General features: G+C 43.7%; 1 protein-coding gene across 3 annotated transcripts in view; it reads right to left on the bottom strand.

Moving 5' to 3' along the window:
* Positions 1–2,512: 2,512 nt before the first annotated feature.
* LOC128887947 (uncharacterized) overlaps positions 2,513–13,142 on the bottom strand; it is a 478,906-nt gene continuing 468,276 nt past the window's right edge. For all 3 annotated transcript variants that reach the window (XM_054144471.1, XM_054144472.1, XM_054144470.1), the window contains one exon: positions 2,513–5,942. In XM_054144471.1, coding sequence (XP_054000446.1) covers positions 5,763–5,942 — 180 coding nt within the window. In that variant the 3' untranslated portion in view covers positions 2,513–5,762. The remainder of the gene's footprint in view (positions 5,943–13,142) is intronic.

Genomic DNA, 13,142 nt, shown 5'->3' with positions numbered 1-13,142 from the left:
ATTTTACGACGATTCTGCTCACTCTCGCGTTTACCCCCTCCTCGGGTAAATAGAGAGGAGAGAAGAAAACTCGGTCGAAACATAAGAGATTCTAAAACGACGAAAGGCCGGAGACAAGTTGCTGCTTGAACCCAACAGAAAAATCTGTCCGACGAGGAGGTTAGACACGAGGGAACCGAAAACAGCGTTAGAAACTTTGGAATATCTCGTTGAATACAATAAAAGCACGACAGTGATCCATCGTTCGATAAAATTACCATGAACGGAATTCGAACCAAGTGGAAATCGGTAAACCCCCTTCAGACCACGTGACAACAGATGATCGCATGAATTTTACTTTGTGCATGTTCAAAATTAAATAAAAAATACTGTATGTTCGACGAATGGTCTCTGTGTTCGTTTTCGTTATCAACATATTTTTTAGTATGCATTAAAATATTCGTCTGGATGTTTTAAAATTGACTTCTACTTTATCGCAATGTACTTTTGGAAAAATAATAATTTTCCACCATTATCAGAGACAAAGCTACCGATCAAGATTAAAGGTAAAATTCTACGGCTGTTATATATAATTTGCGCTATTTGCCGAAGCCGAAAAACGAATCGGATCTGAAGGGGACGAACCTGAAAAGAAGGTACGAACGATTCGCCGTAGGGCTTACTTAAAAGTTATAAATCTTCGTATCACAAAGCCGAACCGGGAAACGCAAATGGAGAATGGCTCACCGCAGAACTTGTGCTCCCCAGAAATACGTCTATTTCTGATGACGAGAGAAGTATTCTCGTGAAAATAATACGCTAGTCTAGTACGTTAACTACGTGAACATCTCTAGTAATTCGTCCGTCGATATCGTTTCAAGATTCGCGGCGACGATTGAAAACACGGTTCGTAAAGACTTTTCCCCCTTTTATTTTTTTTATTTTATTTTATTTTTTTTTTTTTGTTACCTTAATTCGATTATCGGATATTCTACGTTGCTATTTCTTATATCTGGAGTAACTAGTTGGACGATCTATACTGATTCTATGGAACGTCGGTCTCTACGGCGAGTACCGAGTTTAGAAAACGTTGAATCGAAAGGAAAAGAGCAGAAAAACGGAAAAACGCGTGCGTGCGTGCGTGCCTCCTCAAAGAAGCACTGTTTATTTAGGGGGCTGACCAGGGTTTCACTTAAACGCAACCTTAACCGCATTTAAGTTTATATATTTTTTTTTTTTATCTTTAAGATTAATGTCAGTAACATACTCTTCGCGAAAAATAGACAATTAGACACATATACAGATATATGTGTTTCCTATTAATAAATATTATTACTTTCTATACACTGGAATACTTCGACGGAGATACGTCGCGTAATCTTATCCGTTATTTTAAGTGGAAGAGGCAGAGGCAAACAAACAAAAATAAAAAATAATAATAATTATTATAGTAGTAGTAGTAGTAGTAGTAGTAGTAGTGGTAGTAGTAGTAGTAGTAGTAGTAGTAGTAGTAGTAGTAGTAGTAGTGGTAGTAGTAGTAGTAGTAGTAGTATTAATAATGATAATGATAATAATAATAATATAGCGATAATAATAATAATGAAGATCGTAATAAAAAAAAAAAAATAATATTAATAATTAAAAGAGAAGTCTTTACTCGGGAGACAGAGACAGATAGAGAGACAGATAGAACGGTCCACGGGAATATAGTATTCGTATCGACAGCCTTATGATGATTTTGGTTTCATCCCGTCGGGGGACCCGTCGTGACGGGGAACCCGGACAGGGACACACACTATCCTTTATTTATAAATTCCTCTTCGAAATTCTAAGAACGTTCTCGGCACGCGAGACTCCCGTTCCGAGTCGCGAACATGAACAACGACGGAGACCTAAATACTCTAATACGCGATATCAAAACGTTTAATTACAGATTCGCAAGGATCGACGAGTAACAAACAAAAGCAAAAGAAAACAAAAAACAGAAAAGAAGAAGATGATGAATTAAGAAACGGAAGAATGTAGACGAGAAGGCGAAGAGAAAGGGGATAGGGGAAGTGGAAAGAAAGAAAGCTCGAAAATTTCTCGATGGTGAGTCGAACAAGAAGAAATGGGAGAGGTGAGAAGCGAAAAGGGACGTCGATTGGAGGGAAGACCGATGAGAGTAAGCGAAAAACAGGGTAAAGAAGCGAAAGAATCGGCAGACGGAGGCAAGAGAGTCAGAGAAAGAGCGACACGCGGGAGAAAAGGGTTGAAAACCCATCTTGTTCCAGCGTGCCGTGAAAGGCGTCCTTCGTGGACGAGGCCGCCACTAAGAGCTAAGCTACCGGAGATCATTAAGAAAACTGTCCACGGGAGGCGCAGCGAGCCAATTAAGATGCTGCGATCCTCGACCTATCGATTATCTACTTTAATTATAAACGTCGACTTATTACTGAATTTTATTATTTTTAGTTTAAATCCTCTATACAATACGGTTTTACTGCTCGTTACTACCTGCTCGAATCGCGCATCGAACGTCTTCTCTTTTCACTTATTTTTTTCATTTTTTTTTCATTTTTTTTTCATTTTTTTTTTTATGGAATACACTGAGAAAACTCCCTCCCGCGAAATACTATCTATGTACAAACGACTCAACCGCCACCATGGACGCCTGGCGATCCCGATCCTAGTCCACGATCGCGCACTCACACAACGGGACCACTGTTGGGAACTGAGAGGAGCGAACCTAGCTGGCCATTGACAAGAATAGTCAAATCTAGCTAACTGCAGGTCGATTTTTACGAAACTTCGTGCACAGATATTTTTTTACATGCGGATATATTTTGAAGGGATGAAAATCACCCTTGGAGTAGTGAACGAAGCACATTGGTTATAATTCAATTATAAATATTATTTTGCTCGAGTAATCCGAATGTAAGACTGCAATCTTAAAAGGAATCTTAAAATAAATGTAGTAACTTTAATTTTAGAGAGATGCTTGTTCAATGCATTTTTTTAACTGTCTCTAAATATTTAGAAAATTAGATATTTTTTTAATTTCCTTTAATTTTTTGTAATAGCCAATCTAACAGTGGTGCGATTTTTTATTTCCAACTTAGGATAGAGGATAGTTTTCACCACCCTAAACATGAATATTTATCGATTACGAAAAACATGTGTCTATGCATGTTTCATCCATGCACCAAGTTTTATAAAAGTCAGAGATCATAGAGACCTACGTTAGAGACGAGAGCCGTTGTCCTTACCTGGTGGCACCACCTCGGGTCCCATCGCATCAGCTTCCAACATTACAGGCATGCGTTCACGTGACTTGAAATCGTGGCATTTTTCAGTCGTGACAGAGGGACATCTTTTGCTGATGTCTACACGCAGTTTTCTAACACATTCGTCACCATCTGAAGTGAAAGCATATCTAACGTACAATAATGCAAATTCTGACGAGAGGCAAAGTATTAAGACAGAATAAAATAAATAAAACATATGTAGATCTGAAAATGAAAAAAAAAACTATCTATAATTAATTACTTTTCCATGTTCCGATATTTAAAAAATACTCGCGAAGTATACTCACGAAGATACGAATAGTATAATATTATTCCAAGGATCGAAGCTGTCAAATAATTAATATAAAAAATCAAATTTGATTTCGTGTTACCTGAGAATCGATCAGAATCCTAAGACAACGTGACATCCAAGGCAGCGAATATCACCTCTGTCAAACCGATAAAAGCAACGATTTAATACCACGCGAGAACGCAGCCTAAGTACCCAAAAATCGAGAAGTCGATCTGACATCGAGCCTCGAATACCTCGATCTCGGAGTTCTTGTCGAACCTTCCCCGTTGAACGCTTCAACAGCGAGAAGAATTTCGACGACCTCCACGGTCCGGCATGTGGTCCAATCCACGTTAACCCTACCTTTCGGACATCGCGCACCTTTCGACCGTTCGCGAGACGACGTGGCACGGCGTCATTATATCTCAGATAGAGTTCTGCTAGCCCGTAGCGGCTAGGTAATCGCGTTATCTACAAGCACGTCGATATACTTCCTACCGACGGCAACGGGACAGATAGGTGTTTCCTCAAAACAAGAAAATAAATGACGATGAAAAAGAATCGTGAGAAAGAACGAACAGCAATAAAACGGAGATAAGAATAACGACGCTCTATCTGTCCCGTTCCCGCAATCACACTACTTTATTTAATTCTCTTTATTTTATATCCGTAATGAGATCAACATTTGATTATTCGGTTATATAGATATCCTCTTTGGATATTATTTTGGATGCTCCCCCTCACCTAAAGACCCGCGTCGCGACCCGATCGCCACCCTTGAACCTCGATTACCTGACGATCGTCGCCTACCCTGCGACAGGAAGCCGAACGATCGGTCGAAACGTCGGTTTCGATGATGATTCCGCTGCGATCGAGACTGCACGTGGACTCGGCCCCAGACTGCGTCTCGCGTCGATCGACCTTTCAGCGCTCGAATCGCGATAGATCGCGAACAAGGAGCCTTTAGGTCTTGCGAGCGAAGGAATCGACCCCAGGGGAAATGTTTCCAGAAACGACACTCTCAGTCGCTACTTTCGTCAAAATGCTGTTGGACTCCCGAATATCTGGGCTTCCTGATTGAGGCGGTAATTTGCAAAATTTGGTTAGATTCGAATCGTTAAAGAGCAAATAAAGAACGAAACGTTTGCTTCTAGAATAAAAAGATGGGGTTGATATTCTTTCGATCGAGTTCACGTTCGGATAGGCTATCATAAATTTGGCGTTAATTTTAAATTTAGTATCGAATCATAGAGTTAATAAAGACTTTCGTTCGTTGTTTAGAATTTTTCAGAGTATTTGGCCCGTGTTTAGGGAGAGCACGCTCGTGCCATCGACTAGCGAGTATGGCGAAGAACCCCGTCAACGAAAATGCATGGGCCTAGCCGGACCGCTTAACGACATTAGGACAATGCTTTTAACCGCCTCTGCAGGTCCCCCACCAACACAGTTGGATCGTCGCAAGATCGGTGACACGAGCGAAACCTCGAACCCACGGGTCGACTCTGACGGGAGGTTCCCTCGAGTCGATTCCTTCCCTCGCGGATCGGATGGGACCGACGACGAGGATCGCGCTTTCGATCGTCCCTAGGTCAGAGCAACCGACGATCGCAGCGATCGTTGTTCCTCGATCATCGATGCGCTTATAGGAAACATCAAATGGTAATTGGCATCAGGTAATAGTGACTCTGGGACGGGCGAGTAGCCGATGCGTTCCCGTTTTCATCGTCCTCGTCGTCGGTCATGCCTCTGTATCTAACTTTGCCTGTGGCACCTTCGCCGTATTCTTCGTCTTCTTCGTCGTCCTCGTCCGTCTCGCAATCCGAAGAGTCACACTCTAAGGGCCAGAGGCGAAACGGCACGAGTGCAATCTCGACCGCAAGGCGCATAATGCATATACACAAAGAAAATACGTAATCGAAATGAAGATCTTGTCCATTCTCGGCGCGACAAGACGTCCTCCCGCGCAAATCGTTCGATTCAGCCACGGATGGCGTTCGAACGTTACATTCGCCCGCGACTCCTTCGGCCGTGGCAGAGATCTTCGAAGAACCTCCTTTACAACCTTGAAGAGGATTCCCCGAAGTGCTGGAAGGACCTGCCGGCCCACCAGGCGACGCGTCGTCGCGACGGCCGTTCAGGGTGCCGTTCCAGGCGTCGATCACCACACTTCTGGCTCTGGCATCGTCTTCGTCGCCGGTGACGACGATACGATGGGACTCCAACATCTATCGCAGACGCGACACCAGCCTCCAGCCGAGGTAAAGAGCCACTGTCGTCCACAGAGTCTCGCGGAGCGGCGCCGGAATCAACAACGACAGGATGCTGTCCGTGGATCCGCCGGTGTTGGTGGTGTTCGCGAATCCGGAGTTCAACGCTGGCAGTCGAGACTTCTCAATTTCGGCGGCCTGGAACACGTAAGGTGAAGTGATTCTGTCAGTATGAGTCAGAGGATAATTCGATGAATGGGGATATTTCTCAACTGAGAAGAAAGATTCGATCCAATGGAACTTGATCAACAATCAGAGTTGAAAAGTGCTTTGAGATTGCGAAAGATCAACACTGCGGAGAAGAAGATTACTTGTAAAAACGTAGCGCAAAATTAATGCAGGATGTCACAATGCATTATTTTTCTCAACACTCTCACTGTCAAATTTTGCATTTATAATCATCCCCCAGCTGTAACAGTCACGTGGGAAACTGTGGTACGAATAGGATCTCATTCTCAAGACAATATTCGATAGTCCCTTGGAATCCGTGAGTATTCAGTTATCAACTACTACAACCCAGTAATAAATATTTAAAAACTTTGGATCGTTGAATATAATACTACTCGAGCAAGCTCCGCCAAAGAAAACCTCGTTACCAACTCCCGAGGTTTCCCCTCTTGAAATCCAGTTTTCGCGATTCTTCCGCGAAGATTTGTCGAAGGCTTGTCGTGCTTCTCGAAGCAAGAGTCGGAGGAGGTGAAACGGGGAATGGGAAAAGAGGAGAGAACGGGGCTAAGGCTCCTAATTGGGAGTGTCCTAATTGGACGGAATTACCGTCGATTCGACGCTCCTTGCGGCTAAGCCTCGGGGCGCGGAGAAAGCATCACGGTCTTTTTATCGAGTTCCCTTATCCCTTCGAATTTACACGAGAAGACGATACGCTCGAGGGGAACGGTGGCGCGCGATTAAGGTCCATCGTGACCCCCTACAAAGAGTCGTGCCATCCGCGCGAAATACAAATCGAAAGCCAGCGCATTAATGCCGGTTAATTGTCAATTAATTTCCACTTTGAAGAACTCAATTCTCCTCGAGAATCGCCTGCCACCCCCTCGCACCCCGGACAAAAGGCCTCCGATTGTGACTTCGGCGAACGATTCATTATCCAATTAGTCATTAAGGACGAAATCGGCTCGAAGGTTATCGATATCGCCCGCGATTCGATCGCTACAGGAGTTACCAACTCATCGAGGAGCAAGTTGAGCTTGAGTCCACTCGTTACGATATTTAATCGTATCGAACAGTCCCTTGGCCTCTTGCCTGAACTCGAAGGGTAATGTTGCTTGAAACGATGAAGACTATGGATGAATGGCGAGCTTCTTCATCAAAGTCCAGGGATCTTATTTACATAAATTTAGAAGCATTGTATCCACTCTTTACAAAATTAAACCTTGATGAGATCCCTGAACTTGGTGAAATAATATCGTCCATGTCTCTTAGTCTCATTCGATGTAGCAGTAAAATAAACGAAAATTGTGCTCCAACAACTCGATAAATAAAATACTCGAAGATGATTGCCTAGACATATACCCTACCTAGCCCACCCCATCTTGTTAAAAACAATCAGGTGTATCGAAGAATGTCAAGAACCAACGTTCCTCTTCAGCTATTTCTGCCTCGTCCAAGCAGACTATAGTTGGGAAACACTGATCTAGCCGATAAGCTGGTGCCAGTAATATTCCCCGCGAGCAATAGTCTCGTATCTGCTCTCGCGTGTTTCTCCCGTGGCTAGGGTCCGTTCTCTTTGTTTCCTCGATCACACCCCCGGGTTCAGGCGCGACTTCCGATCCTCGTTTCGTCTTAATCCACTCGTGGTTGCCGGACGTGCAATAATAAACGTCGTGAAACGGGGAAAGCTCAATCTCCGAGCAGAGGCTTTTATGGGGTTGGCCATAATATCTGGTCATTGTCGGGTTCGATCCACACCCCCGCGCGACCACTCCTTGGTTTCCCGCGCGTGTGTGGACACAGGAGAGAAAAACACTCGAGAGACGCGCGAGAGAAGAGATTACGCGCCGAGACCTCGAGGGCGGAGGCAAGAGAGCAGAGGAAAGCGTCACATTAAGAAAGAATTATGGTCCATGGACTCTTCTCGTGGGAGTCCTCCTCGTCAATTAATACCGGCCCTTTCTTCTCGCCTCCACTCGCGGTTCCTTGTCTCTTCGACGAATCCCCGTACCAGTTCACGCTTTATGCGATTCATCGAGGAAACAGGGTATCGCCTCGAGCTCATAACGCTTCATCTAGAACAGGTTATTCCACAAGAAGAATACTGTCCTCTAGAATATGGAAGAGTTGTTTCTTTGGGGTCGTCGTTTTGATTTCTTTCGCTTTAATCTAGTGGCGGGAGCTAGGCTTCACCGATAGCTTTGCTCTATGAAAAAATGTTTCATTAAATTCTAATTTAAATATTTGAAATTCGAAACACGAGGACTTCATCAGTCGTGTCTTGTCTCAAATAATAGAAGCTAACGTTCTTGAATCTGGAGCGAAGAAATATTCCAAGACCTAGAGCTGACATTTCGCTAACGAAACATTACTTTCACTCTTTAATATCAAAAAGAACGATAGAGAAATGTAGAAACGAGTCCAGACGGAGAATTTTGCTACGGGTCAAAAATGACCCGCCATCTTCTTGCGCCCTACCGAGTCCTCCTGTTAGGCGATCATTTCACGCGTCTCGAGCGTTTATCGAGCCACCTGCGAGACTTTCTCTCTTGACGCTAGGCGTATGAAAAGCCGACGGTCGGGTTTTATTGCTCGAGGCCCGGAAGAGAACGCCCGCTTGGGCAACTCGCGCGGTTTCGCTCGCGCCTCGTCGGCGGTAAACGTGAAATTTATGCGCGACCTGGTCGCGGGAATTACGTTGTCGGAGTTCACCAGTGTTGGTAAATTTTAATTGTTCGGGACGGGGCGAGGAATTGCTCAAGAAGCTGGACACCAGATTGCTGCAGACTGACGTTTTTCGTCTTCATGGTTCGCTACTTGCGATATATTGCTGATCGATTCGATATATCAGTGAAATGAAACCATGGGGCTTCGATAAGCAAAATATTTGGTGTGTGTGAGAATTTAATGACGGATTTTGGAAGGTAGCTGAACAATATTTCCAAGTTGTACTTTGGAATGAGATAAACGTTAAGAGACATTTGAGAAATAATTAGAATTCAGATTAATTGGTGCAGATTCAAATTTTCTTCAGCTTCGCTCTGAAACCTATCAAGCAGACTTAATTTTCCCAAAAATTTTCTCAAAACATTTTGGAATTTATAGAGTAAAACGAAACCCAACGAGGCCAGATATGTTCCAGTAAAAAATCAATATTTCTGCCGCTAATGAATAATTAGCCTCCTCTCGAGTAATAAAAAAAAAAAAACTGGATCGAGGACATCCATGCACTTTATATGGATCCATATTTTAAAAGGATATGGACAACTTTGACCCCGTCACAAATTAATCGTCTATTTTCTGGTCTACCATTTATGCAACTGTAGCTTCGTTTTCGATTCGAACTCTCGTCTGCGCGTTCGTAATTGGAGTACCGTTTGGAAATATTCTTGACAACAGTCGAACCGAGTAGCAGGGAAAATTTCGTTGAGAAAAATTCTATTGTGCTGCGAGAAACGAAAAGTAAGCAGCGAAGTAGCAACTCGCTCCTAAATCTTACAACATACAGAACCTTACGACACGCGGATTGGCTTGGTGAATGACTGAACGACTGCTTTGCCGATTAACCCTTAGACGCTCGCCGATATTTCGCCAGGTGTGGTAATTGCTAGGAAACTTAGGCGATCGATCGTGACCGGCTATTAATAATGTTTCAATTCCACTCGCGACTTACTAATGGCAGCGCAAGGCTGCGTTAAGTAGATAAACCTACGGTTAATGCTTTCTTCGACAACTGGCACCGATATGTCTGCAAAAAAACATGCTTATCTAACCAGAGGGATTATAAACTCGAGAGTAAGTTGAATGTTTGCTTTGTAGCAATAGTAATTATAATTCACGATCGCTGAGGTCTAATAAAGTTTTGTCTCGACGTTTTCCAAGGGAAGAATTTTCAACAATCGAGAGGCTAGCGTCAACTCCACTTCTGAAATTAATTAACACAGAGACTGCCATCCGCGTTTTTCACGTCTAGGGTTATCGTGATGTGAAAAATAAAAGAATTCAGTAATTCATCGAGTCACTGCTATTTTCTGACGATCCAAAATCGTTCGAAGCAACGTTAATAAATAAACACAGTTGTCTGATCCTCTCTATAGCACAAAGCAATGATAAGTCTAGCGCTGCACAAGAAACGAGCATCTAAAACCTGGGTTGTGGATCGTTTTAACAAAGCTTGCTCGAGTTGCAGCGATTATGAATAATAAAAATCCCGGCAATTACGCGTACTCCTCGCGATAGCCATTACCCTCCAGGTGTGTACGGTGCGCGGCAACGACGGGAAGGATAAATAAATGCCCCTCTTGTATCTCCGTTGGAAGGCAGGCAACAGCTCGCGACTACTGGAAGCCAGGAGGGATTATTGTGCAACGTAATTGCGCTGCTCGGCGTGGAAACGACTGATCGAGCAGTCGCGTTTCGTCGAGCCGCGTAAGAAAAAGCCAATGGAAAACGGAGGTTTGCGGTCGGGACACCGAGCCGGGCTTGGCCAGCAAATACGCAACCGTGGAACAACAACGAACGATAAAATCCGCGGTTCGACCTGGTAGCGTGCCAGTCATCTAGAAGGAAGATGGAAATTTCCCAACTTTTTCCGCGGTGTGGACCAACTGGGCCCTTGACCTGATAGGTCAAGGTTTGGAAGAAATCGTAGATGATATTTTTAGCAGCCAAAGAAATTTTGATGACGAGTGATTTGAATATAGAAAAGAAGTATGAATTTTTTAACGTTAGGCAGAGGAGGCTTAAGAAACTCTTATAATCTTTGTGTCAACGAACATCAGTTTCATCGTGAAATAAAGAAATACCTATGTTCCTTCTTGACGATATACAAGAGCAAACTATCAGAGCTGTTAAACATTTGACAACGCCTACAACCTGTTTCTTGAAGTCCCCATGTGTCTAAATCACCAAGAAAAAATAAACAAAGAGTAAAACTATTATCAAATAAATAAAAAAAAATCTTTCAATATCCACTACCGTCTTCCTCGGAGATACCTGGGAACGGGACTCGGCGACAACCGCTGCAACAAGCCTTAAAATCCCAGATCGTCGAAGAAACAAGCGATTTTCTTGCGAAGGAAGAAAAGTCGAGGTTTCTTGCCTCCACGGCCAAGGGATCCGTTACGCTACCGAGTGTCTGGCGTCTAATGTATCAATTTGCGCGTCGGCCGATCGTTTAAATAACTGATAAATGTCGGCGGAACGTTTCATTAGCCGCGAGCCCGGGCAAATTGCTCCCCCGTTCGCGGAAATCTGTTGCACCAGCCAGGAGGAATATTTTATCCTGTCCGCGGCGCGGGCAATTTTCTGCCCGTCGCTACAAATGGGTTTCGTTCAGCTTCGCGGAAAAAGAAGAGGCAACGCACCCGCGCGCATGGAGCTGGGATGTCCGATCCCCCTCGACGAGAGTTTGCCGCGAGTTTTTCTTTGAGACTGAAAGAAGCCTCGTGGATTTCTCGAAACGAGCACGCATCGAGGTTCTTTGGCCCGTTTCGCCTCCTGGGACGCCCTTTAACGTCGCTTCTCGGAACGTATCTCTGCGAGAATTCGGGAAATACTTGGCAATCGTTGCCTTTTGTGCGACTCGACATGCAGATAAAGGCTTGAAAATATTTGATAGAAGGCTAACTTCTATCTCAAGTCAGCTGTATCCTATATAGGAATATCTTCGAAACTTTCTTAATCCGAAGAATGTTATTTAAATTCTTTATTTTACATGTGAACTGACTACTTTCTTCTATTACGATTTCCTTTCGATACCCAATCAATTCTCTAAATCTTCTAAACGGATACCTCAACGACAAATGAAGTCGTTACGATACTACGATACTTCGGAACGTGCAGGATCTTCCTGAATCTCTGCGACGAAGATCACGGCAAGGTTCGCGAGTCGAGTGCGAGAAGAGAATCGCAAGCGAGTAGGATAGGAGGCGAGAGAAAGGGGGCCTACGATTGCACGAGATAATTGAAGATAATTTTCTCGGCCCGTGGCCACGGCTCGTGCTGCCATGCCCACTTAACTTTCACGTAAGGGGATGTGACCACTTAGCCGTTACATGCTCGCTTGCTCTCCATGCATATGTAAAGCGGTGGCTTCCCATGACGAATGGGGAAAGACGGGAATTCGCGGTCGTAACTTACGCACGACGACGTGTTCCACGATCGACCTAGCCTAAAGCTCGTAGCGAGATATCAGGGAACATCGCAGCATCTGGTAAAGGGAGTTATAAGACACTAAACTGAAAACACCTGTTATGGACCAAACAACGGACTTCACCTCACCTATGACTTGGGGATTTCTTTATCGAGACTTGGATGGTGGTTTCCATCTGTATTACTTTTGAGAAGATTACACCTAATATCTATTCGAATAGTTTTCTTCCCTTAGGTGTGAATATGAGTACATAAACCACCAGAGAGGCTTGCAAGCGTATGATTTTAAGAGCTTTCAATCTAGAATTACAATATCGTACGTCGACGCTTGTTTATTTTTTCTTGGTGATTTAGACAGTTGAGGACTTCAAGAAACAGAGTGCAGGCGTTGTCAAATGCATAAACTTGCTCACAAATGTATAGTACGTTACAAAGTCTTAATAGACCTTATATATTTCTCTTTATTAATATAAACTCTGTCCTCCGTCTTAAATCCTACAATATCGCCCATTAAATGACTAATCTTCCTGCTTAATGCACTATCCGAATCAGCATCTTCAAGTACAAAGGTGATTGAATCCACAAAAATAGAATGAAAATAAGTAAGTATCCTAGATACCATTAAATTAAATGAAACAATTTGAAGAAACACTTGAACAAGGGACAATGAACACCATAGGACAAGGTGTTCGTCCCTTAACAAAGTACGTCGAGGATGCTGCACAACCCGAGAACTCTCAAATCCAGCGACTAACAGACATAAAATTGGCGATAAAACACCCAGCAATAATAGCTTCCATTCCAATTCTCTATAAAGCGACGCTAACGCCAAGCTCCGACTTTACGATCCTCCCGTCTGACGTCTTCGGGAAGACAACTGCGTAACACAAATATATAAAAGTAGAAGAGAGGAGGAATCAGGATAGAGAGAGGAATTCGTGTTAACGTCCCAAAGTCCACGAAACAGAGCACATCTCTCTCTCTCTCTCTCTCTCTCTCTCTCTCTCTCTCTCTCTCTCT

Source organism: Hylaeus anthracinus, unplaced genomic scaffold (assembly GCF_026225885.1).
Source record: "Hylaeus anthracinus isolate JK02 unplaced genomic scaffold, UHH_iyHylAnth1.0_haploid 11989, whole genome shotgun sequence".
Classification (NCBI taxonomy): Eukaryota; Metazoa; Arthropoda; class Insecta; order Hymenoptera; family Colletidae; genus Hylaeus; species Hylaeus anthracinus.
The sequence above is the reverse complement of the archived record's forward strand: the minus strand, read 5'-3'. Positions and strand labels throughout refer to the sequence as shown.